Below are 20,740 nucleotides of genomic sequence, written 5' to 3'. Positions count from 1 at the left end.
TGAGCCTCTGCACGCCGGACCCAAGCCCTCAGCATCTGATAGTGCTTTTCTCACCCGCCGCATGCAGAGCTGGGGAGCGTGTGCCATTCTGCACCCCGCCGATGCCCAAATACTCTGAACATTAATGGCACATAGAAGACACACAGCCCTTCAGCTCAGTACCTCCGTTGCCGTAGGAAAGCTCGGTGTGTCCCTTGTCTTCCCAAGAAAAGCAGCGTGCACAGACCCAGCGTAGGCTGGAAAAGGGTGTCTTTGTCCGCCCCTAATGCCAGTGCGATGTTGCAGGTCTCCTCGGTCCTCCGGGGCTTCTTGGACTCGATGCTGGTGCGGGAGCCCTCACAAAGAGCCACAGCACCAGAACTGTTGAGACACCCGTTTCTTAAACTGGCTGGGCCCCCTTCTTGCATCGTGCCCCTCATGAGGCAGCACAGGCATCGCTGAAGCCGGTGACTTCTCGGAGGATGTCAGTGCAGAGTCTGGATAACGGCCACGCAGGAATCCCAGCAGCTGCGTGGGAACCGCAGGCAGAGTTGCAGAGGAAAACCAGCCCTGCAGAAATAATGCGGTGTATAAAAACCCACGGAGGTGCCCTCGGGGGCTGCGAGGGACCGGGGAGTGATCCTGGCCACAGCTCGGTGGCCATGCTCCGCCGTGGGCCGTCGCTCCCCAGTGCTGTTGTCTTCTCAGCCATCTAGGCAGAAGGCGCCAAATGCAAACAAGGTTGGAAAGATAATTAGTAGAGGATAGCACAACCAGAGTGAAACATCAGAATTTTATTGCAGGCTACAGCACTTCTGTTTCAGAACACTTTTCTGACAAAAAAAAAGCACTTTTTATCTCAGTCATAGCAGCGCAATGTATTTTGCAACAAATTTGTAATTTTCTGTACAGTACATTTTGATAATTTGCAGTACTTTGTCATGTAACTGTTGTGTTAGTTCAAGTAATAAGTGTAACTTAGCAAGAATTTGAGAAGCTAAATTTCCTACTTTTTTAACCCTTTTGAAAAGAGAAAAAAAAAACCAACACACCTTGAGTGAGTTAGAAGGTGTTGCAGATTTTCCATCGGGGGTGAGGAGAGCACTCGTCCCACCGTCACAGCAGCCCGAGGAGCCATCGCTGCCTGTCTGTGGGAGCACGGGCCCTCTGGCCGTGGGCACTCGCCCTCTCGCCGCTACTGGTGGCGCGGTGGCAATCAGAACTGCTGCTGAATGGTGGCGGTCATCAGGGTCTCCCTGCCCATCTCTCCAGCGGTGGGAGCTAACGCACCTGGCGTACCTTTGCTCAAGGGTCACCCTCCCGTGCCATGGCGGTCCCATCGCTTTATGACACCACCAGGCCAGTTTGTTATCTCAGAAACCTCCGTTATTTCTGTCACGCTCTGGAAGTGGAAAGGAAGGGCAGGAGTCCGTCTGCCCACCCGCCCACCCGGCGGGTTCCTCCAGGGCTCAGACAGACCGTTGTGACGCGTTACGAGATGTTTGCCATAGAGAAGTCGTGCTGCTGTCTAGACCTTTTTGAATGTTGATGCAACAGTTGACTACTACGGTGCAATTTTGTGTTATTTGTTGGATGACTCTGCATGTTAACTGTAGGCCTAAATAGATTTGCCTTTAAAATTTTTAGAAGTGCTTCATAATTATTTCAATTATAAATGGATATTATTTATTAACGATTAGTTCTTTTTAATTATGTATGATACAAAAGCCATGTTTTTCAAGGGTTTGGTTTTTTTCTTACTGACCTCATTTTACAATATTATTAAGAAATGCAAAGCCAATTTTGTGAAAACACAGTTAGTTTCTTTCTTACTATGGAATTTCATAGTGAATAAATTAATTGTTATTTATTGTAGTAAATTATAAACAAACATCTAAATCTGGCAGGAGCTGTTTCTTGTAGATCTTCCTCCAGGACAAAAAGAGTTGCCAATAGTAAAGAAGCTCCTTTAGTACTGCCCTTAAAAAAAGTTAAAGAATATTTGAAGGGAGGGAAACTAACAGAAAGGGAAGAGGAGATAAATACAAACTCAGAATAGAATAAATGTTCTTACATCTGTGTGTCTTACTCCCCACTGCTTTCTCTTCTTAACTCTGTTTGCACATACTGAGAAGACACTAAAGCAAATACGTTTGCTCCTGCCGCCCCACCACGAACACTCTCCTGGTACCCACCTGCTGAAACCTGGCAGCACCCACCGTGTCCTAAGGTGTTTCTATTTTGTAGTCTTGACAACTCAGGAAAACAGGCTGCACCAGTAAAGGCAATGACACACAGGCAAAGCTGTAATACTAGCCACTAAATAAAGGAAACTTTTTTAACCATCTTTGAATAAAAAAGGGGTTGGGGTTGGTGGGGTTTTTTCTTCCAGATTCAGCACATTTTAGGCTGTACAAGTGAAGAATTTTCTGCAACTTTCTTATCATTAGATACTTTAAACTGTATTCATCAAGTTTACTGAAAGTTTTGTCAATTTCAAAGGTTTTTTTTGTGAACACCAACTACTGGTGAGACAAATGCACATGCAAGTTAAATAAATTAATTAATAAACTCTTTAATTCTCAGTGTGTTTTTTTCCCCCATGCCTTGCTTTTATTTTCTATTTGATTGAGTCGTACGGTATTGGACCAAGCAAATAAAAAGAAAAAAAGGGTCTTTGTCTAGAATGTGCGCTATAAACACACATACAAAAACATATATATATATATATATATATATATATACACACACATATATATATTGATTTAAAAGTCAGTGGCCATGTCTGCGTTGAAAGGCAGCGGCTCAGCCCTGGTTCCTTCCTGCTCATCACAGCCGTGCCCTGACTCCTGGGTGGGGAGCGGCTGGGAAAGCCCAGCCCCTTCGGAGGTCGCAGGGGATGAGCACCAGCGCCCTGAGGGCTTGGGGTTAGGAAAGCCACTGGATCAAAAATAAAACCTGTGCCAGCCCACCAGCCATGGGAAGCTGATTTCAGGTGTCATGCCTGTATGGGCAGGAAAAAGCAGGTTGTTCTGTACTTTTTGATTGTATTTATTAGTTTAAGATACTGGAAGATAGAGCTGTCCAGCTATCATTTCCCAAATTACAAGAGTAGGAATAAGACCTCAAAAAAAGAGCGTCTCAGTGTCAATAGTATTTTCTCCTGGTTGATGGCACAATCACTGCATAAACACCTATGATGAGCTATGGGAGTGTGGCAAAACCAGGCAGCCTGTGAGCTAAAACCCCTAAACACAGCGCACACAAAAATAAATCCCAAAGTGAGGGGAAAACAGAGGGAAATATTCAAATCTATATCATCAGCCTTTGTGAACACCTTGACACTGGACACTAATTTTGTTCCTCCCTGTGACCTTCCCACCTCCAGATGGGACCAGTCCTGGAGCACCCGTTTGTCATTCACCAGCCGTTTCCTCCATGACTATCACCTTGTGGGTTGCACAGACTTGCCCTTGTTGGGCATCTCAGCAAAAACATACACTCTTTTTAGGTTTTTTTTTAGATACCAGATGTTGGGAGCATCCATTCACCCAGAAAAGGTCTTAATCTGCTGCACCAGCTGAGGCTGACCCCGCGTACAGCCAGTTACTCCAATGCATCTGTTCTGCCTGTCGCTAAGGAACGATGGCTTCTGAGGTCACCGGCTCTAAAAGTATTCACAAATACTTGTAATTTTAGTACCAGAGGCCAGGGCATTTACTGGCTATGTAACTCCCCTCCTCAGCAATACATTGATAATTTCTAATTAAAGTTCTAATTGTAAGTACTGTGTAAGTCATTAAGAGCTGCTTTAGTAAGTGCTTAATTATTACAGGTCCTTATAGAGCTCAGTAGGGTGATAAGTTTCTTATATTTACACTCCTTCTACTAGTGTTCATAAACATCTAAAAAGCAAAGCATTCCAGGTTTGCAGCTATCTCATAATAAGCCATATCTCATAATAATTTCAATGAATGAAAGCTAAATATAAAATTAAATCACAATAAAAGTGCTGCCATCCTCAAGATGCCACTGTAGTTTGATGGGCAGGAGCAAAGCTGGATGGCTTTTTTAACCTCTCATAAATAAATTTTCAAAAATGGAAAATTCAGACCAAATTCAGTTGATAGTATTAACAAAAGGATGGACAGAATTAAAAGATTCAAAGGGGTTTCTTTCAAAATCTTAACTTTAAACAAGATACATCAGTCTGGAGCACAATGCAAACTGTCACTGAGCTAAAATTGTTTCTATTTTCTTTCTTCCCAAAGAGAAAAAAAACATTTCAGTCCATCAAAAAAAAAATCATTTTCTATCTTAATTTAGAAAAATCAAGAAACTACTATATTCACGCACCTCTGTTCCTGATAGCTCACAGACACTTTCTCCCTGAAGGTGCTGCTGAGCGCTGCCGACAGGAAACCTCCACCATCTGGCATGAAAAGCTGAAAAAGTTCTTACAGTCCATGGGCATAGGGCTGTGAGGGCTGCACCAGCCTTGGGGGCTGTCCTCTCATCAGATGGCCAGTGCCACCACCTCAGCGCATTGGCTAGTGCTCATGCATTGGGATCTGTCAAGGACAGTCTCCTGTGAGCGGTGAAGACGAGGTTTTCCTTGGGCATCTCTGCTATGACAGCCCTTAAAAGGTCACTGCAGGTTTAATTAAAATTAGTTTGCCGAGTCAACCATAAATGAGCATTTTTTTCATCTGAAACACATGTAGATGTTCGAGCGCGTCTCCTTGTTAGACCAGGCAGATCCTGCTCACTTTCTGCAGTTGGGGAAGCAACACCACGAAAGGGGCTAAAAGCTACCAACAGCTTTCCTTGAACAAGACACACCAAATTCCCGACTGCTCCAAAAACAGCCTGGAGATAACATTTTGCCAGTAGCTCCAGCCCCTGGCCACTGCCGCTCCTGAGAGTGACACAGCCAAGTCACACATTTTATTGCCTTTAAACAGCCCCAAGTAAACCCCAAACTGTAGCTTCCAAGGGAGGCTAAGAAAGTAAACACAGCCCATGAAATGCTGCAAGGCTGCAGAGCGGTGGGTTTGCCACCTTCTGCTCTGGTTTTGAGAAGTATCTGTCAACCCTCACCGGCCGTGGACAATCCTTCCTGCCTCCAAAGCCACTCTGCAAAGTAAGTATGATTTCTGTGGGATACAAGGAACTGTAACACAAATGGGACTGCCAGCAATGGCTTGTGTGAGGAGCCATCACACCAGGTAAAAGCAGGAGGTGGAGAGGAAGCAGCATAAAGGCTTTGCACGGTTGTGTATTTTTAAATGCTTTGCACCTACCCTGCCTCTGCCAGCGGCCATGCGCTGGCCTTAGTACGAGGCTGGACGCACCCAGGGCTCATGGCAAGCAGCTGAGCCATGCAAGTCCACTACTGGTCCGGCCATCCCTTCAGGGAGTTAAAAACTGGAGAGGAGAGAGGCATCAGAAATCAAAAACTTATAAAAAAACTGCAATGTGCATTTCCTTATCTCGGTAAAGCTACTACTAAAGGCAAGTGAAAGGGAAGAATCTCTTATATGTCACCCATTTAAAATTTCCATATCTAAGTGGACACACGACTAATTCAGGTTTCTCAAGGGAAAAGAAAAAAGGGATAGGTGCTGATGAATGTGAAAAGGAGGAGGGAAAAAGCCCTAATGGGCTCTCCTAGAGAAACAGATGGCACAGGGGAAAACCAGGACCCTCTTCCTTGTTTCCAGCCACAAAGTCCTTCTCTCCCCCCATTTTTCAGAGACAATGCCCCAACTCTTTTGTATCTTAATTATAGTCAACTGAACCAGCAGAAATTGCTCCTATTGACACCAAAGACTTGCAGCTCCCTGGGAGGGAATCGGTCAGGTGGGGAGTGAGTCTGAGGTGGGTGCAATTTCCATCCCCATCCTGCCACCGTGTCCTGCTCCAGTGCTGCTCACCTGCACCACGTGCCATCCCAATGGCTCCTGCAGCTGCCGTGCCAAAATGTGCTATTCAGAAGATAAATGACAACAGAGGGACTCCTGTGGCATCTGCCGTTCTGCTGTTTCCTTCCTTTTTTTTTTTTTGATGTCAAATGCAGGAGCAGATGTTGCAGGCTGATGGGAGCTGGCTGGGAGAGCCTTTCTGGCTGGAGGGCAGACAAGAGCAAGGCAGGACAAAGCTGATAACTACAGCCCCTCTCTATTAAGGATGAACCTTTAATCCTTTTATTCACCCTCCTGCTACCTACAGTTTTTTCTGGCTGCCTCTAAAAGAACCTTTTTTTAAAAAAAATAATCAGCTCATTGTAGGCAGTGGCACTTGGGTCAGCCTGAAGCCCGCCCAGAACACTTTTCACTGGAGTTGTAAAAGAAAAGGGCAAAGCCACAAGCATCATTAGTGCCATAATTTTGCTTCTTACATCCAAATGAGAAAACAAAAAGCCAAGCATGACATAGAAATGAGACCAGGAATAAGACAGGACTGAAGGAAGACTTGCTTGCATCTACCTTCATTTAAAAAAAAACACATGAATTTTGGAGGAGGCTGCAGTGTTAAAAAGCAGTTAAGTTTCTCCTCTTGCACTTCTCAACATTGAAATTACTGTCTTACTATGCTTATTACCCTGTTTTAAGCTGAAAGAGGAGAGTCTGTACGAGTCCCTGTTTGGATCAAATCAGTTCAAGCACAAGGTATTTCCCATACCCTAAACGAACACGAGCTCTGGACCAACCCTTGCTGCGGGAACACTGGAGCTAAGGAACGGCAAAGGTTTCAGTGGGAACCAGACAAAACTGGAGTGAAACGCACCACTGCCCACCAAACATGTAAGAAAGCACCAGCCAAGAGATTAGAACGATATTAGAAATAACCAATAAATCACAGAATACCAAGCCACCACCATGTTTTCACCAAACCATGTGCATGCTAGAATAAATCCTACATTTAACATCCATCCAGATTATGTATTTTTGCACCATTTCCATTAGATACCATGGAGTTTAAAAAAGCATTACATAATTTCAAAATAAGAAGGCAAATCAAGTATTATATATGTACATGTTTTAATTAATTTTAAAAATTGTCTACATTTAAGGATAGATTTCAAGGGTTCCCTTATATTTTTTTCTGTTACATTAGATTATACCTGAATAATCTGCATAGTAACTTTTAACATTTCTGCTTTCTTTTTTATTTTTTTTCACTGTGAAAATATCAGTTGCAGGTAGCAATGTAACATCTCAACCACAATCACAATACGTGCAGGATGTCCAGCCAGAAGCATTTCTCAGTTGACTTGCAGTAGCATGGCACTTTATAATTTGTTTATCAATACTTTTTTTTTTTTTTTATTTTTACTTCAGATGTGCCTCAAGAAGCAAAAACAAACTTTCTTCAGTCAGTCTCAAGTGTGGGGTCAGCTCCTCAGCTGGCTGCAATCTGCTCTAATTTATACCAGCTTGAGGTTCTGGCCTTTAATTATTAATCTAATTTTTTTTTCAAAACACACCTGTATTGCCTTCATGCTGTCCTTAACATAAGTGCAAGCTTCAGGAATGTGCTTTGAGTCCCTTCACTAGAGGACCTTAATGAAGTCTGTGCAATGGCTCCATCCCCCAGCCCTGCTCCCTGCACGGACATGAACGTAGAGGGCTGAACGCTGCAAGAGCGGCACATTGGGGAGGTTAGAGTCTCTTGAGATGGTAAAAAAGAAAAAAAGCTCCCCCCCAAAAAAGAAAAAAATCCAATTTTGCCCCAATGTTAAACTTTGACATGTGAAGCATTTCTGTTTCCAGATGATCAGCCCAGCTGCTTAAGAAGGTATTCATACCACCTACTGCCACAGACACACTCCTAGAATCGGATGCTCCCACTCTTACAGAAAGACAGCTATGGCTCTGCACTAGCTGTATTAAAGCCTAACCTTAACTTGTGTGTCTCCACAAAACACCCACCATTAGGTGTTGTGAATACCATCTCTTGCCCCCCCCACAACTTTTCCTCACCCATAGAAAAAAGTGCTTTTGCTTTTTTTCTACCTGATAAATATTTGGGCTTCTTGATCCTGTCCCCTATCCCATGTGTTTGTACTGAGATCTGTCGCGAGGAATCTGCACTTGGTTGGCTGTCAGCTTGTGGTGGATATGGTAAACACAGAGGGTTATCACGATAACCAGCCCCAGTATCAGGCCCAAAATCAGCGGCAGGGTTTCTTCTAACTGCTCCCTCTGGTCCACTGGACACTTGTGTTCTGCAGGGACACAAAAACAAAGGACAAAGGGAGAGAGACAAGAATAAGCCATTGCAAATCTGCTCTTGCTGCAGTAGCGAACTGACCTCCCCAGAGTCACAGCTCCGCGCTGGGGGTCCATGCGCAGCAAAACCAGCTGCAGCAGCAAGGACAGGCTGCAACCACCATCGGAGCCCCAGGGAGAAAATCAGCTGCTTTGGATGGAAGTGAAATCACAGTCACCACACCAGTTTGGAGGGAGAGGTAACATCTATCACACCAGCTGATGCAGTGGGAAAAAACGCTTCTGTTGCCCTCAGCTCCTCCTCAGGCCTCTCGGCCACAACAGCACAGCAATGGCCTTGTTAGGAGCAGGAGAGCGTAAGTCTAAGTCCACCGACTGGCTGAAGATCTGCTTTGTCTATTTAGTTAGAAAGTCTATAAATACTGTATCACAAGCCCACAACATCAGTAAGTCTTCAATCCTTCCATCACTTACCCTGCTCAGGATTAAAAGATTCTTCCCCTCTACATGCAGGACCTCTCCCCTCTCTGTGAGCTCCCCATGGAGAGCTGACCAGCACTGGCAGAGCATCTCTGTGTGTTGGTGGTCAAACAGCATCCTGGCACCCCACAGTTTTTGTCAAATATAGCAAAGGATGAGCAGAAGCAACATGAGCCTCCCCAGTGTTTTTCTCTATGGCCTATGAGTCCCTGTCATAGCCTAATAAACCACAGAAAATAATAAGAACTGCAGCTACAATGGTAAAACACTTCTCTATTTAGCTTGCAAAGGCCACCAAGGTTAGGAAACACGTTACACTGGTAATCCTGGTTCAGCTCCCTCACACTTCCAGAGTCTACTGCAGGCCTGTACGACAGGATCACAATTTACGTTTTCCCCCCGGGACTGTTGATTATCCGTACTGATGGACAGGCAGAGCAGATGCTGCTGGATGGAGCTGCCACACCAAAAAGAAGAAAAATGTCAACTCTAGGGGAAAAAAAAAAAAAAAAAAAAGGTTACGAAGTACAGAAGGAACAGTGTTCTGGCCTCTGGATCATCTTCTTGATGGTACTAGAGTTGTAATGAAAACAGCAATTACTTAAAAATAAATAAATAAATAGATATAAGAAATAGATAAGTGGATAGAAATAAAGGCTGTATGTTAGATGGGCAGATACAAAGGGCACCCACTAATTCCTCCCATCGGTAAAGACCATCCAGATGGGTTCCCCAGACAGCTGATTGCAAGACGCAGAGACCTGCGATAACCATCAACAGCAAATGCTCTGCAAATCTAACAGCATGTGGCAAAGAGCAGGAAAACCCCAGAGACCCCCAGGCCCAGGCAGGAGGCGACAGCACCGATGCATCTCCAGCAGTGCCAACACCTCCAGGAGCTCTGTCGCCTCCCAGAGCCAGACCTCCTCCCAGCACCAGGCTTGCAGTGATGCCATCAGGAAACCTTTCAAGCTGTAAATGAAGTGAAACACAAAAGCAAAAGTGAAATGTAGTCTAACAAAAAAATGCCCTTCTCTGTTCTAGTTGCTCACTGTTTCACCAGAGGAGTGATTAATCACCAGGAGTGTTACAGGCGATTCAGCAGTAGCTGCAATGCAGGGGTTTTGTTTGTTTCTATTAAGGAGAAAGAGAAAAAAAAAATCCTGATTATTATTTAGCTCCCACAATTGTGTTTCTAGAGCTTTATGAAATCCTTCCCGGCTAAGGATGCTAAGGCCTGGCAAGACTTGCAGCGCCAAAGCAGAGACACAGTGGCAGGGTGGCAGCCCCGGACCTGACAGAGCAAAGCCACACACGGGGGTAGTGCCATGGGGCCAGGGGTGCTCCGACCCCCCTGACCCACGCTGCGGTACAAAGCAGCACCCCTCCTACAGCAAAGCTCCGTGCTGGGGGAGCTCCTGCGCACTCACCACACGGCTGCAGACAGCCCGACGGGCCCGGGTGTGCCGACGTGCCAGCCAGCAGCGCTTTAGCCCAGCTGCCGCAATCTCCTCCTATGGGCACTAATATTTGCTTTGAAAGTGGTTTAGCTTAAACCCTACAGAAAATTGAAACAAGCCTTCTGTAAACCCAACCCAGGCCATTCACCTGTGCTCAAACATGGCAGGCTCACCCGCGTGCCTTTCCTTAAACAAGAACGATGCCGCATTTGCAGGAGCATGGGGTGAATGTGAGGGTCTGCAGCCAGCGAAGAAGGCAGAGCTGAAAGCACCAGCGTTGTGATGCAGAGGGCTAACCCAACTCTAAAGCACCTGCTTGCAAGATATGAATTCCCAGCTTTTGCCAAAGCAAACTGGCTGCAGAGCACAAAGCACGCCAGAGGACAGGGCTGAGGCTCTGGTGCCCACAGAAAGCCATTAGCTGTAATTGAGTGTCTGAGTCACAACTCAAAAAGGTGTCAACTCCTGCAATCGGCCAAAGATGACAGTTCTTTATCCTGACATTTTTAAAAATGGATTAAAAAAAAAATCCCACACCAAAAAAACAATGGGGGGGGGGGGGGGGGCGCGGTTGGGAACAACACAGGGGACAACCAACCAAGTAAAGCAAAGCTCGCAGTCTCCAGCAGCACCCCCCAGCCACACTGCTCTCCCCAGTCAGACACTACTGCACCTCCCCGGGCAGAAAGCACTCTGTCCCAGTAGTAAAGGCAGAGCAGCCACCTCCCGCCTTACCAACACTTTCTCCTCAACAGACACATTCATTTTCTCCTTTTGGAGCAGATCACCAAAGTCTGGGCTCTTTGGAGAGTGTAGGAGGAACGGGAATGGGGCTGTGGGGGACGGAGCACGGGAGCACAGGCAAGTGCTAAGCACAAACACATCTGCAGCAGAACTAAGGCTGTCCAGATTCTGACTACTAAGAGGATGAATTTTGTATTTTAACATTAATGTTTAAACACATCATTTTACAATATAAAACTATTTTCACATTTATAACAATGTACTTTAACATTAACACAGCATTTTTCACCCCAAGAGTTGAAAGCATTGCATAGGCACCAATGTCCACAGCACCACAGGGAGGTAGGTAACAGGCATCATTCCTGGTCTATCAGCAAAGGAAAAGGCAAAGGGGGAGCAGGAGGGGAGAAGGGCTTGCATGAAGTCCGCAGCAGACACAAATTCAGACACTCAGCCAGTCAAGCACAGTGCGGGCAGGCGGGCTGGCTGATGCATGGACAAAGGAAACACCATCCCATTGGGAGCTGCTATCTATTTTAAATCAATGCCTTCTGCAGGAAAACAGCCCTTTCCATCAAATTTTCCACAGGGAGCTCAGCATTTCCCAGATTGCTGGGTATTACCCCTTAGTCGAGGAAAGCAAAAAGATCCTCGGCAAATTTTAACTACATGAAAAGTTCAGGTGATGCCGGGAGTTCTGCTGCATCCCGAACCTGGCAGGCTCACCCCTGTGCTGGAGAGGTGCTACCCTGCAGCCCCGCTCCCTGCCCTGCCAAACAAAGACTGCAGGCGGATACAACGGAGGCATTTAGGTACGTTCCTCATTGTTCTTTGTGCTGCACTTCCTCCAACACCCTGCTCACCCAGGCTCACGTACTGCCACGGTTTCTATGGTGAGCACTCGTCCAATTTCAGCACTAGGCTATAAAACCACCCAACAGGCCCATTTTCTTGTTTCAGCATCCTTCTGCAGAACAAATAGCAGCGCTGTAAAGGGAGCAGTTGCTTCCCACAGTCACGACCATAAGCCTGAGGACCAGTGCAGGGGCTGTTCGAAGGGATGGGAAAACAGCCCAGTTGTGTCTGGCATGGTATGATGGAGTTCTTCAGATTTTGAGATGGGCATTTTTAAGTGATTTGCTTTAAAAAACCGAACAAATAAAACCCCAAAAAAAAGTCCAGGTGCTTTTTTAAATGTGGCCAAATACCTTGCAAAAGGAGCTACTGGGTGCCAAGGACCCTTGAGAAAACGTGGCCCTTGTCTGGGGTGGCTCAGAGGGAGACAAGACTTCCCAGATCCTGGTCCCTAATTCTCAGCCTTTGTATCCCTTTGTATTAGTATTTTGCATTATTTTGATTAAAATCAAGAGCTGACAATTGCTGTGGGGTTCTTTTGTCAATTTAAAGGTCTTCCTCACACCCTCTCAATCCAGCTCTTTTTACTGATCTTTTAAGCTGAAAAATGTACACACATTTTCCCCATTTAAAAAAAAATTTTACAAAATCCCAAGCTCTGAATGAAAAAAATGTTCTGCTGCTTCTGCAATGAAATAGGTAAATATATGTAAATACATATATTTATGTATATGTGATAGTTGGAAGCAGCACCTTAAAAAAATGAAAAAATATGTTCTAGTGCACGAGTTTAAGCATTCCAAAATAAATAAATAAATAATAATAAAAAATCAATCCCATTACTCCCTACAATATTGTTAATCCATCCCAGACAGGACAGTGTCAGGACTAACGACAAAACCTTTCCCTCAGTTTCTTTGCAGCAAAAGGGCCCTGACCCTCCTGCATCTCAGCGATTCTTCTGCTCTAGCAGGTCTCTTTCTCTATTCTATAATATTTTTAAATGTTCTGTAGCTTGTTCATAATTAATAGGAATTTTACGTAATGGGAAATTAATGAACCAAAAAGGAGAAGGCTAATTGCTTTAATTTAAGATTGGCAGTGATTCTCAAACCCCACAAAGGATCATGTTTTGCCATGTATGTGCTGAGGACATGCCACAGGGAGAAGCGGCAGAGCCCTGGGAAGCGTCAATGATAAATGACTCCTGGGCATTCCTGACCATCCTCTCCAGGTGCTCTTTGCTATTTAACGTCATTCAACAAAATTGTGGAATTCAACAAAAAAAAAAAAAAAGTGTCCTTGAATAAAGAAAGCAACAACAAAAAAAAAACCCAGAAAGCTTGACAAAGAGAAAAACCGTGCTTTCTGCAGGAGGAAAATTCCCTGCACGGGTTTAAAATTGCTAAACCAACCAGGGTTTCTTTGTGTCCTGGAGAAAAAAAAACCCAAATTACAAAAACAAAGGGGGAAAAAAAAACCCAAAAACAAACAAACAAAAAAAAACAGAAACAAATTTATTGCCTGATATGAAAGAACGTATCATGAAAAAGGCAGGTAGTTCCCTTTGGCAACGAACCTCAAGTTTGGTCGTTTTAACTGTCAGCTCTCGGACTTGACGAGTTTGGTATCACAGAGACATAACAGCTAAAACTGACTCCAGAGTTGCGTATTTTAAATATGTTTCTCTCAGCCTCTAAGGTCTGCCCAGTCAAATCCCGAGTGCAGGAAGCCTGGATCCACAGGAGGAGGAGAGGATGAAGATGTGCCAACAAACAATTATAGGAAACTATTAAATTCTACCTTTTTCTCCCTGTAACATAACCTATGCAAAACGTGGTTATACTTTAAAGGAGGGGGGTGGGCGGAATGGGAGTGAAAAAAGATTTATTTGGGCCCATGAATAAAACCTCCATACTACACTGGCCTTGCCATGAGTAATTCAGCCACGCAGAGCTTTGCCAGAGCCAGTGTGCATAATAGCATGTATTTACTACATCAGTTAGAGGAACACAAGTCGTGAGCTTAAGTGCTTGGCTCTATAGTCAGTGGTGGGTTTTTATTGCGTTCTAAAATATTTCTCATGTGCAAAATAATAAAACCCCAGGTTTTTAATGCCAGGCTTGAAAATAACACCATTATTTTCTAGCTCCTTATTAAAAGATTTGGCTATTACAAATTTTATTTGCATCTTACTACAATAATGGAGTTAATTTGCTAAGATAGCAATATAAAAAGGGGACTAGTCTCAAGGCCCGAATTCAGGTGAGCATGTTTACGCTCCCTCATTCAACCTGATGGGAAAGGCAGGGGGAAGTCGGGGAGGAGGAGCACCATGGCTTCTTCAGGATAAAGGAAGGCAAAATCTGTAGGAATTCTGCCCCACGACAGCATTGCTGCTGACTTCAGTACAACCTTTTGATACAAACAGCACACGTTAATTACCATTTTCTTTTATCCACAATTAATGTTAAAGAAACCTAAGGAGAGGAACAGCATCCCATGTGTTTGGCACACGAGGTGCCTCGCTGAAGTCCCTGTTACTCTTCCTTCATCCTTGCAACAAGCATTAATCAAACTGAAGCCAGCAACGCGCACCGCAATTATCTCCTGCCACCGCAGCCCCAAGCTTCCCTCAGCGTGCAGTGGCCCTAAAAAGCCCCTGGAGCTGTCCCGAGGCACCTTGCATGTGCACGGGCTGCTGAAGCCCTGCAGGGCTCCCCAGGGACTGGACAGTTCTGGCACTTGCTGAAAACCCAGCCAGGTAAGTCCTTACAGAAGCCAAGACACATGCAACAATAGCCCACGTTTTGACCAAAGAGCAGCTGGGCTGAATCTGTAAAGTTTTTTTTGGGACCACAGAGGCAGGGAATGGGTTTGAGGGCCTGCAGGGAGCACTGAAGACCTGCTGGAGGGAAGGGCAGGTGATCTGATAAAGGTGGGACCCAGATTCCTTCAGAACATTGTGATACCCTCAAAGGTCACAGCAGCGTCAACATCTCAGGAATACAGGACATGCCTTTGCTCTGCACCTTACCTTCACTGAAGACAAAATCCGCAGTGATATCAAAGGGCTGGAGGCGCACTTCCGACAGCAGGAGCTGCACAGACTTCTGGTGGTCGCTGGAGACAAGGGAGATGGTCTGCTGTGCCTGGCACTCATAGGACTTCCCAGCCGGGGTGACCAGGGCAGAGAGCCGGTGCGAGCTGGCCGTGTGCTTCCCAGCTGGTCAAGGGGCAGAAACAGCAGAGGTCAGGTCCCGTCTCTGGGGGACCAACGTGACTTTATTAACAAAGCTAATGGACGGAACACAAGGATACACAGGCGGTGTACGATGCGGTGGCCACATGCTCCACTGCTCTTAAAGCAGCATATTCTCCTGGGGAGGGATGATGCTTTCAGCATGACACCCTCCCATAACCAGGGCAGTTCCTGCACTCGGGTTGGCTGTCTGCAAGCAGGAACGGACAGCTGGAGCGCTTGGTCCTTCCAGCACAAAGGGGAGAGCTGGTTCTGCTTCTGCCAGCTATGTTTATCTCGCAGGACTTGAAGTCCATGCAGTCGGAGGACTGGTTTCTATTGGTGTGTATACAGATTTCATCCTTGGACTGTGCTCGTAATCCCTACACTTGAGAAACAGCAATTCCTGTGGCTGCACTTAGACTCTGAATTCAGGTGGGAAGGAGCAATGCAATTTGGGGACCTCACTACAAAGCAACACAGGCCGTTATCACCTTTCCTGAAAATACAACATGATCATTTCACCCAACTATAGGTTCAGAGAAAATATTTTCCCATCATGTCAAGCTTGCTTTACAAATAAAAGCTGAATACGGCTCATTGAGGTGGACTGGGGGGTGCCTTCCACCTCCCACTCTTCTGCAGCCCTTTGTTCCCCCTCCAGCAGCACAGAAAGGCAATCAGCATTTTGCATTTGCAGGGGATGCTGAGGCATTGCCACCATGGTGTTTTGGGGACCCAAACAGTAGAAATAGCAGCGGGAAAAATAGCTCCATGTCTAGCGTGCCTTATGCCATAAACTCTTAACGCCCCATTTGCTGGAGTTTGAAAATCTTGAGGAAGAACAATTTGCAAATGACAACGTTTCAATGTTCAACACAAGGCAACTCATTTCTGAGCAAAACTGAGATAAAATGAAAGCCAAAAGAAAGGAAACCCAGTGAGAAAAGAGAAGGATCTGAGGTGCAGTGGCATGCAAGGGTACAGTTATTGATGTCCGCCTCATCTTTATCTTGGGAAACAGCTCCTTTCCCCATCTATTCAACCACCATTGGAAGCAAGAAGAAAATCAACCTTAGAAAACATCTCCTGCAGGAAATGAGACTTTTTTTTTTCCAGACCAGGTAGACCCCTGCCCCACTGCCCTGTCAGGGGGACCTGCAGCCCTGCAAGCAGACAGAGGTTGAGCTCTGGGCTCTCCCTCCCACAGCAGCGGCGGTGATTAAGATAATATGTAGTTTAAAACTGGCACCTGCCCCCCCCAATAAACTGCATTTAAGTGAGTAAGTAGCCCGGGGGTGCTGGTCTCTGCCCGCCCGCCCCCCCCCCCCCCCCCCCCCCCCCGCCCCCAGTTCCCCGCTGGCCAGACCCCAGGGATCCCCTTTAAACCGCGTCCCCCCAGGATGCTTACGACTGACAGCATCCTTGAAGTAGGTGCGCTCGCCAGTGTCGTAGGTGAACTGGATGCGGCTGAGCCTCCAGAAAGCCTCGGGCCCCCGGGACGTGTTGTGCCCCTCCTGCCGAGACAGAACCGGTCAGGGCCCCGGCAGCCCCGCCGTGCCCCCCAGCCCCCGGGGGCGCGGGGGGAGCCCCATACCTTCAGGAAGAAGAGTTTGAGGGTGTACGCTTGCTCCAGCCAGGAGATCTCCAGCTCCGACTCGTTAGTGCCACACTTGCCCTTCATCTCGGCACCCCGCGACAGCGGGATATCGGCTTGCTCCGTGATCAGCTGCAAACGGGAAGCGGGGCTCAGACGGGCAGCCCCGGCTCCCGCCCCCAGCCCCGGGTGAATACCCTCGGAGGGCACACAGGGCTTCCCAAAGCACCGGCGGAGTCCCCCGCCCCAGTCCAGCCGCGGCCCCGCGGCTGCGGCGCTGCAGCCCCGAGACCCCCGCCGCTCCCCCGGCCCCACTCACATCCACGTAGTTGCTGGCCCACACGTCGTAGGGAACGATGAACTTGGCGGCGAATTCCGCCATGAGACACGTCGTGCGGTTTTCCCGCACCACGAAAATGTCCTTTTCGGGGTTTGGGGAGAGCCCGGAGAGATTTTCAACTTCTTGCTCGGCAGCCAGGCGAGCCGCGGCGTCTGCGGGCAGAGATGCGCTGAGCGGCGGCCGAGACTCTGCCAGCTCACCTGAACACCCCCTGCCCGCCCCCAGCCCGCTGGAATAAGCTCCCCTGTCGCGACGGGGCGTCCCTGTCGCGACAGAGCGGGCAGCGGAAATGGGGCAGCCGGTGGCGGCGAAGCAGGACCGGTGCTCTAGCAGCGCCGGGTCTGTCTCGGAGCCAGGGGCTGCCTCATCGCAATAGGGCTCCATGTCGCGACTCGCCGCGGCGATACTCACGCAAAAGGAAGAGCAGCCCCGGGAGGCGCCCCCCAGCCATCCTCCCTGCTCGGCCCCGGCGTGTCCGCGGCTGCTGCTGCTCCTCCGAATAGGTCCGCTCCGGAGAAAAGAAAGGGGGAGAATAAAAAAAGAAGAAGAAAAAAAAAAGATGAAGAAATTTAAAAAAAAAATCGGGAAAACGGAGGAAAAAAAACCCTGAAACACCTCCTGTCTCAGGAGCTGCACAGGCTGCAAAAGCACTGTGCTGCGGAGCGGCGGGGAGGAGGGACGGGGAAGTGTGGGTGTGGGTGGGAGGGGGGAGCCGGCAGAGCCGGTGGGGGCGCCCCCGCGGAGGGACAGGGCGTACGCGCAGGCAGGGCGGGGAGCAGGGATTCCCCTCCTCCGGCGTGGGGTCCCCGCCGCGCCCCCAGAGGGGCTCTCGGGGATCCCCGCGGGGATGCCGGCGGAGAGCGGGGACCTCGCAGGGGGGAGCCGGGGGACCCCGGGCCAGCTGCACCCCCCCGCCGTGCCGGCACAGGGGCTTCGCAGGGCAGGGCCGGGTCCCCCTCCCCGGGGCGCTGCCCCCCTTCCCGCTCGGTGCCGCGCCCGGCGGCAGCTCCCGCGGGACAGCCGTGCCCGTGCGGAGCGTTCCCAGGTGCCGGGGGGGCTGCGCAGGGCTCGTCTCTGCCAGGCTCAAGGGTGCGGGGCGCCCCGGGGTGACGGGGCTGCAAGGCGGGGCGAGTAACGCAGGGCCACCCCCTCCCCGCCGGCCCCGGGGGCTGCCTGCCGCCCGCCTCCCCCGCGGGGCAATCAGTCCCCTTCGCTCCCTGCAGAACCGCGGCCAGCCGTTCCCCGCTCACCCCGGGAGGAGGGGTGCCGGCCCCGTTCCCCCCGCCCCGGGAGCAGGGGTGCCGGCAGAGGGCTCTGCGGGAGGAGGCGGCGCGGTGCCACCCGGTGCGCTGCGGGCTGCCCCGGGGGTCGGCGCGGCCGGGGGCAGGCAGCACTGGCGCGGGGCACGGCCCGGCAGCGCTGGCCCCAGCGCCCTCCCCGCGCCCCTGGGGGCTCGGCTCGCCTTTCCCTTGCGCCAGGCGATGATGCCACGTTAAAATATTTTTTCTGCCCCTCAGCGGGAGCTTTTGTGGCTCTTCAAGGCGCTGCCGCCCGCGGCCCCGTACAACAGCACGTCCGAACAGCGACAACGTACAGACACTAGTCCCAGGGGCAGCAGGAGCCCTACACCACAGATATTTTTCGTAAAAAGTCAAAGGGACAGCAGCTATTAGGAGCATGCACCGTTACGGGGATTCACTAGCAATTCGCTTCTCTAGCTCAGGAAAAGGAGCCTGGAGGAAACGGTCCAGGGTTTTGCAGAGCAAGGTACTACAAGGTGAGTTCTGATTGTGGGCAGCTACCTCGGGGAAGCTGCCCCTGCTCTGCCAGGGCACACCTGCAGAGAGGGGTTTTCTTGCTGGGAAACAGCTCTTTAAAAATAAAAGCACATACTGAAGGAGCAAACTGATTTTTGTAACTATTCTGTTGAAATTCCTTTCTGCTTTGCCGTACATATTCTAGCCGTTTCCTCCCTCCTGTTTCAGGATAGTCATTCCTGCCCCTCAAAACAGAGCCAGACCTGTGTCAGTCACGACACAGGATTAACCTATGGATAATAGTTTCATGGGACTATATAAAGGGGAAAAAATAATTTTACCTGAGGCTCTTTGACTGCAACAGACTATTCCTGTGGTGATCGTGATCTTTGTGCCTGGCTTCCTCAGGTCTCTTTCGCTGATGAGCTCAGTATTTAACTGGCTTCCATTTCCTCCTCTAGTCCCCTATTTAATTTCCAGGTTTGTTGAGGTTTCTAGGTAGCTTCTAAATCTTCAGACAAATCTATGATTCTGTGCAGCTGTCCCTGCATCGAGCCTGCGTAGGAGGGTACCTCTGGGAGCAGCTGGGAGAGAGCAGCTGTGTTAGAGCCACAGGCCAGCCTGACCCCCAGCTCCCCGAGCCCCACAGCACAGAACCGTGCTCTCCCGGCACCTGCCAGCTGCACATCACAACAAAAAAGCCTTCAGCTTCAGTGACAGTCCCCACTTCCAGCCTACAGAGCCGCGTTCATCCTGCTCTCCATGGCAAAAAACAGGAAAGGCCCAGGATTTCGTAACACCAAAAAAAGCCCCCAAACTTGGATAGAGCAGAAGGGTCTCACCCGAGGGAGCCGACTTGAAATGCTGTGACCAGGGTCAGTTTAAGGTCACAGATTGCATCACCTGTAACCTGCCCTTACTCCCAGCTGTGGACACTGCCCGTGTTATCTGTGAAGGCTGAATTCTCCATGCTACCCACCAGCTCCCAGACAGCAATAACTCTTACCAGCCTCCTCGCAGAGAGCACTCAGCGCGGCGGCAGCAGGGCTGCAATGCTGGGACCAGCGCTAGCACATCCCTGGGAGCCGGGTTTTCCCGACGAGCGGCTCTGGGGTGTCTCTGCCACTGGTTTCACAGGCAGCCCGTGGGCAACCGCGTGTGGAGTCTGGCAAAGAAATCATCCCCGGAGGGTATCTGGCAGTGCAGTCTGACTGCACTCAGCTGGGGCAGGGGTTTAACAGACACCCACCTGGAAACAGTTAAGTTAATGACCAATCCCCAAATTACTGGAAGCAAAAGGTTAGCCAGCTGCCTGGAGGGCAGGGTGTCACGGCTTCCCTGAATTTATCTGAAGAGATTCAGAGAGGGAAAGTCTGCCACTTCCATCGATGAAATTTCACTGAAGTGGAATCCATCACCCCGGTAGGGAATGACATTTTAAACTGCTTTAACTCAATATCAATGTTCAAATTGATTAGCCGATTTCATCTCAATGGAAATTCTCACCTCATTACATTAGCGGCCCAACTTCAAATAATTTTTGAGTCAAATACTACTTAAACAGCATTTCAAAATACTTTGCTAACAAAAGTAATCACTTAATTTCAAACAACTGTCTGCGTTTTATGCTAAATCGTCAATGGATTAAGTACATAACATTTCTGGGAGCTGAGCCTGAAAGCTGAGACTACCCACTCTGTGGTTTCACAGAAGCACATTTTCTCTCTGACTTGATAAATGTCTTGCTCCTGGCTGAGCAGTGAACACAGACCAAAAAGGAGGCTGTGGACAGTATTTTCTAGCCTTCCAAACCCAGCATATTCCCTTATGCATAGGCTACTCACCTGGGTATTAAGACAGGCAGGTTTGATTTTTCTCAGAGGGGGACATGAGCTGAACCCAGGTCCTCCATTTCCAGTTATTCCTTGAACAGGTAGGGCAGTGGTTTCCAGCCAGGCTGTAAGCAAGCTTAAGAAAACTAGTAATGTTCAATGCTTCACCATCCAGTTCCCTCTGTATCTCTACTGGCTAGAAACCACTGTGGTAGGCAACA

At 48.6% G+C, this 20,740-nt stretch overlaps 3 protein-coding genes across 5 annotated transcripts in view; 2 read left to right on the top strand and 1 right to left on the bottom strand.

Annotated features, from left to right (window-relative positions):
- The window catches only part of PAK5 (p21 (RAC1) activated kinase 5), a 96,245-nt gene extending 88,916 nt beyond the window's left edge, over nucleotides 1-7,329 (top strand). For all 3 annotated transcript variants that reach the window (XM_040612079.1, XM_040612078.1, XM_040612076.1), the window contains one exon: nucleotides 286-7,329. In XM_040612079.1, coding sequence (XP_040468013.1) covers nucleotides 286-441 — 156 coding nt within the window. In that variant the 3' untranslated portion in view covers nucleotides 442-7,329. The remainder of the gene's footprint in view (nucleotides 1-285) is intronic.
- On the bottom strand, nucleotides 6,014-19,160 carry LAMP5 (lysosomal associated membrane protein family member 5). Its single transcript, XM_040612080.1, has 7 exons — nucleotides 19,029-19,160; nucleotides 17,342-17,438; nucleotides 16,910-17,082; nucleotides 16,591-16,722; nucleotides 16,405-16,510; nucleotides 14,790-14,978; nucleotides 6,014-8,209 (listed from the first exon to the last, which is right to left on the bottom strand). The coding sequence occupies exons 2-7, from the start codon at nucleotides 17,379-17,381 to the stop codon at nucleotides 8,031-8,033; spliced, it is 819 nt and encodes a 272-aa protein (XP_040468014.1). The 5' UTR covers nucleotides 17,382-17,438; nucleotides 19,029-19,160; the 3' UTR covers nucleotides 6,014-8,030.
- LOC121096343 (collagen alpha-1(I) chain-like) lies at nucleotides 17,494-19,022 on the top strand (the record flags this gene model as incomplete). The annotated part of the gene is made up of 1 exon (XM_040612224.1): nucleotides 17,494-19,022. A coding segment is annotated over one exon (933 nt), but the record flags the coding sequence as incomplete, so codon positions are not given.
- Nucleotides 19,161-20,740: the final 1,580 nt, after the last annotated feature.

This window comes from Falco naumanni, chromosome 12, assembly GCF_017639655.2.
Source record: "Falco naumanni isolate bFalNau1 chromosome 12, bFalNau1.pat, whole genome shotgun sequence".
Classification (NCBI taxonomy): Eukaryota; Metazoa; Chordata; class Aves; order Falconiformes; family Falconidae; genus Falco; species Falco naumanni.
This window is presented reverse-complemented; position numbering and strand designations above follow the sequence as displayed.